The sequence below is a fragment of the Poromitra crassiceps genome, assembly GCF_964638095.1.
Source record: "Poromitra crassiceps genome assembly, chromosome: 4".
Classification (NCBI taxonomy): Eukaryota; Metazoa; Chordata; class Actinopteri; order Beryciformes; family Melamphaidae; genus Poromitra; species Poromitra crassiceps.
The window spans coordinates 41,035,570-41,040,745 of record NC_139626.1 but is presented as its reverse complement, the minus strand read 5'-3'; the positions used below and the strand labels follow the sequence as shown (position 1 = coordinate 41,040,745).

The window sequence follows — 5,176 nt, the reverse complement described above, 5'->3', positions numbered from 1 at the left end:
ATATCTGTGAAGGTATAAAATAAAATCTAAAAATCCCTCACTCTGTCTTTGTGTTGTTTTATTATTTTTTTTATTACTAAGCGACTTGTTTTTAATTTGTAAGCTACCTTTGCACAGTAGTCTTATATAGCTCGCTTTATCTTTTTCCTTTGCACATGTTTTTTTATTATTATTATCATGGTGCAATCTATTCTGGCTGGCAGTGCAATATAATCATGCATTCTTCTGTAAGGTTCATCTTCCACCACGTAAAAACGTGTAGACCTGTCATACTTGTTCTTGGTTTTTTTTGTTTTTGTTTTAAATCTATGAGTGAACGAATGTATGAATGAAAGGCAGCTGATGTAGCACTGTTGTCCAAGACAAATTTCCCTTCGTGGACAATAAAGTTTATCCTGAATCCTGAATCCTGTATCCTCCTCATGGTTTCCTCCTGTAGAGAAAAACAGCCTGGTTTTAGGCATTGTCAACTGATTCACACGCAATATAGAAAGAGGTCACTGCCAGCAGAGATTGTATTTGAATTGCATGAATTAAAATAAAATAACTCCCGCACACTGTCTCCAAATGCAAAAGGTTTATTTAACAGAAAGAATAATGTTTCGGTCCAGAGACCATCAGATTATCTGGACCGAAACGTTCTTCTTTCTGTTAAATAAACATTTTGCATTTGGAGACAGTGTGCGGGAGTTATTTTATTTTGATTCCGTCGGGTTTTCCCTCCTCCGACGCACCTGTCATTTTTAAGTGTGCAGAAGCTTTGCTCCTTCGAATAGCATCAATTAGAATTTGTCGTACTCCTATTAACCCGTTGAATTCGAAATATGACTTTGTTGAATGAATAAAATTCAAAAATGTAATTGGGAAAGCACAACTTGAAATGAAATACAATGGCTTGACATTGATTGGGATTAGTACCGTGTTTCAATTTGAACTGTAATTTAATTCAGAGTGAGCTCTCTGAGACACGCTCCTACATGCAGGGGACCTTGTTCTCTGAGTGTCGACTGGAAGGCAATCGCTTCCTGGAAAGCTGTGAGCTCAGTCTGTATTAGGAAAGCTGAATTTGAAAAGAAAGATGCACTTACAAAGCCTTTCTCTTCTGAAGGACTTTTTTGACCCAACGGGCATTTGGGTCCAGGCAAATCATCAAACCGCTCCCTTTGAGATGGGCACTGCGGGGACCAAAGACAGACCAGAGACACCGTGAGTTCTAATTTATCATTACAGACCCATTAAGACACAGCCAATCATCTCTGGCACAGTTAGTGATTGTTTACAGGTTAATAGAGTCGTAGGTTGAACTTACATGATCTCAGTTACGTCACAGTGGGAGTTAGCCGGGATCACCACCAACTTCTCTATGTAACGACCAATGGGCTTTTCCTCCAAGCTGATGCATCGGCAGCGCAGATTCACTCCCTGGTCTCCAAGACCCATCCCTGAGAGGGGGGGGGGGTGAAAGGTCACACGAGAGGTCACATGCTACAGCGTACTGTAGTCGGGCGTTCAATACTGACACTATCAAATCACAATGTGCATGGGTGTTGGCATCAAAGAGACTGCAGTGCATAGACACAGTGATCATTATGACTATATATGTTCATTCTCTAACTAGAAAATACAGTGGAATCCGCTTATAGTGATCACAGTTCTCTGTCTATGCGAGGCTGCTGTGTTTGAAACAGCTGGAGGCCTAACTTTAAATTTTCTTTTGTTCCATTGTCAATCAAACTACTCAACAGTAAGAGATGATGCATGGCAGAGTATCTGTATGGTGCACAACACTCCAGTTTTTCATATTCTCTAGGGCAGCGGTGCAATATGAGCTTTTACATTTCAAACTATTTGGGGGGGGAGGGTAATGTTTATTTTTAAAGGGCTGGTGCAATATCACATATTCTTGGTCTATGTATAAGGATAGTGGCATTGAATGTTAAATGTAGTTTGATTGGACCGTGTGCATGTGTTTGTATGTATGTGTATATGAGTCGATGTGTTAGGACGCCTCCTACTGTTGTTCTCTTGAATGCCCAAGACAAATTTCTCCTAAGGGAGACAATAAAGGCTAATGTAATCTGATCTAATATAATTTACTGTATGGATTTTTAAAGTCAATAACATTCCTTTACTTTATATGTACTGTAGCCTATTCATGCAACACATATACAAATGTCAAATGTCGAAATCGGTTATAATGATCATCCGCTTATAGTGATCAATTTGACCCGTCCCAAGGTGCACTGTAGTAGTTGAGACTCACCCACAGTAATGGTCAGGAAAGCCAGGAGTGCCACAACAGAGATGGGAGACATATCTGGAATGAATCACCGCGCACACGCTCCTGAAGACTGCAGATGAGATTTCTTTCTTTTCAGCAAAATATACTTTGCAGTAACCTGCAAAAGCGTGAAGTCACTCAGCTCTTCTCTCGGCGGCTGTAAGTCTTGAAGTAAATCAGATCTGCCAGCCTTCTCCTTCTTTCTCCGTTTCCCTCTCTTTCACTCCCTCTCTGTGTGTGAGGAGGCGGCTTATAAAGATTGAGGTAGTTGCGAAATCCTTTGGCTTCATAGTTTATTCTGATGCTGGATAAAAACCACTCTGCAGGAAACAAAATGTCATTCTTTTATTCGTACAAGACAGTTCATGTTTGAGTTAGGGTAATTATACTGTCAGGAGCAAAACTCTTGGTGCCATTTCAAAACATTCCCATGAAGATTCATGAACAACTTTTTTTCCTCCTTTTGAGTTTTTTGTTTTTGTTTCAACATAATTAATTTGGTTGCTATCTATAAATTAAGAATGAATGTGAAAGAGAAAAAGTAGACCTTATGATGTTGCATATTACTGTATGAGATTTGGCTATTGTTCCTCTGCAGCACGTTACAATTCAAGGTCCAAATGGCATGCCCATGTGACATGTTGAAATGTCAAGTCAAGTCAAGTCAAGTTGATTTGTATAGCCCGATAGTTCACAAGCATGAGTACTTTACAGAGAATGCGTCTAGGTAAATCTAGCTAAGCACAATCAATAAACAGAATTGAACAATCTTGTATGAAGCATGAAAACAAGGATAGAAGAGCAGAGCAGGACAGGAGGAGAGAGAGCAGGGAGAAGAGAGCGGAGAGAACTATGGAGTGGAGCGCAGGGTGGGTAATTTAACACACATTTCCGAAAAATCACTCTTCATGATGTCAATGGAGCAATGACCTTTGTGCTCTGGCATGTGGCCTTGTGCCCTAAAGAAAATGAGGTGACGCTGAAGGCCAGATGGCCTTGTCCCTTAAACAACAAAACTTTCCCCACTGGGATAAATAAATGATAACTTAACTTAACCCTGGTGGAGAGAGAGAAAGAGGAGAGCGAAGAGAGGGAGAAAGGAGAAAACAACAAGAAGAAACTCCTCTAACTTAAACCTGACCTACCTATAGCAACCAAAGAATCGAGATAATCTACAGTTTAACCACCCTATCCTAATTTACTCTATCTAACCTACCCTAATCTCAGTCTGAACTACCTAGCAACCAAATAACGTAGCTAGTCTACAGCCTAACCTGCCCTATCCTAACATACACTATCTTAGTCTGAACTACCTAGCAACCAAATAATCTAGCTAATCTACAGCGTAACCTAGACTATCCTAACCTACCTGAAATGTTTGCGTTGATTTGCAGGATCCGTGCATTCAAGATTCAAGATTCAAGATTCAAGATTTTTATTGTCACTCCGTAGTACAAGTATCACGTGTGAAATTCTTGTGCTGTAGGCTCCGTTACAACATAGTGCAAAAATTAAAAGACATATAAATAAAACAAGAGGCAACAAGCAATAGTAAGTAAGACACGCCGCATTCATTGTGGGTAGACGTTTGGACCACCCATGGACCCATCTCTGCACAATCAGTCACAATCTAGCAGTCACACACTTTAATATCCAATTTTCAAAGCAGGGAAGAAGGAAGCATGTGCATACTTGCAAATCTTTCATGGCAATTATTCAGAAGTTACTCAATGTCTGATAAATAATTGCTGGGAAAAACTCGAAAGTATGCACATGGCTTACTTCAATACTTGCCCATTGTAACACTTTTATTTGGATAGTCCGCAGAGTCTACAGAGTTGTAACATTTCAGCAGCTTATTAGTTCAAATGTTTCGCTTTGGCTGTAGGTGTTGGTTTAAGATTTTTGTTGAGATTCAGATTCTGTTTGCTTCCCGTTCCACACACATGCACCTAGTGTAATATGTAAAAAATCAATCCCCCATTACAAGGTATGTTGTAATGGGGGATTGATTTTTCTAAATTGTGTGGGTATAATATTACATCGTTGGCATACAAACTGATACGCGTTTCAATACCACCGACCTCCAGGCCTGCGAGGGCCTGGCAAGGGCAACCCTTCGCCTCACAGCTCGAAGGTCGTGGGTTCGATTCCCACCTGGGACGATGTGAACGCTGAAGGAATGCGTGCCCGTCCGCATGTCCTCGAGTGCCCACCGCCCGGGTGGGGTCGTCAAAAGGGCCTTTCTGTGTGGAGTTTGCATGTTCTCCCCGTGCCTCTCCTTCATAATAGGAACCCCCTTCACCAAAACATGCAATATCCTAGTTGCTAATGTGGTTCCTCCTCTGGTCGTTAAGGGCGCCTGTTCAGAGGGAGGGGAACTGGTTGGAATAGCGTGAACCTCCCACGTGCTATGTCCTACCGGTTAGCACTAATGGGGGATAAAAATGGGAAAAAAAATCGGGGGAAAAAAAAAAGAGAGGGCAACCCTACTGGACCGAGCAAAGTAGTGGAAATCTGGTTGACTTGTCACCATTGCTTATAACAGAACATGTTGGGCTAGCATATATAAGCTTTACCCAGGATATGAATGATTCGCCAAACCCAAATCTGCGCAGTGACTCAAACATATAGGGCCCCTCGACCTGGTCTACTTACATGATTTAGAGAAATCGATCTCGCTTCTCCTAGAATTAATCACCACCTTTGGTAAGCTGTCCGGATACACAATTAATTGGACGAAGAGTGACTTTATGCCTGTCTCTGATGTCTTCACTCCCGGTTTCCTGGAAAATCTCCCATTCAAACTGGCAAAGGACCACCACACCTATCTTGACTTACTCAGAAATCCTAACCTAATATTTAAGTTGACATCACAATTGCTCAAGTAATATC

The 5,176-nt window shown here is 41.2% G+C and overlaps 1 protein-coding gene across 1 annotated transcript; it reads right to left on the bottom strand.

Annotated features, from left to right (window-relative positions):
- Window positions 1–210: 210 nt before the first annotated feature.
- On the bottom strand, window positions 211–2,495 carry LOC310775502 (C-X-C motif chemokine 10-like). The gene is made up of 4 exons (XM_083635662.1): window positions 2,264–2,495; window positions 1,310–1,442; window positions 1,089–1,175; window positions 211–433 (listed from the first exon to the last, which is right to left on the bottom strand). Exons 1-4 carry the CDS (start codon window positions 2,313–2,315, stop codon window positions 421–423), a joined length of 285 nt encoding a protein of 94 aa, XP_083491788.1. The 5' UTR covers window positions 2,316–2,495; the 3' UTR covers window positions 211–420.
- Between the last annotated feature and the right edge of the window lie 2,681 nt (window positions 2,496–5,176).

What these genes read in the sequence shown, in the direction of transcription:
- LOC310775502 (XM_083635662.1), bottom strand. Translation starts at nt 2,315, where the DNA reads ATGTCTCCCATCTCTGTTGTGGCACTCCTGGCTTTCCTGACCATTACT. An exon ending in TTTCCTGACCATTACTGTGG is followed by an intron (nt 1,443 to 2,263) that starts GTGAGTCTCAAC and finishes CCCCCCTCTCAG; the next exon opens with GGATGGGTCTTGGAGACCAG. An exon ending in TGTGACGTAACTGAGATCAT is followed by an intron (nt 1,176 to 1,309) that starts GTAAGTTCAACC and finishes TGGTCCCCGCAG; the next exon opens with TGCCCATCTCAAAGGGAGCG.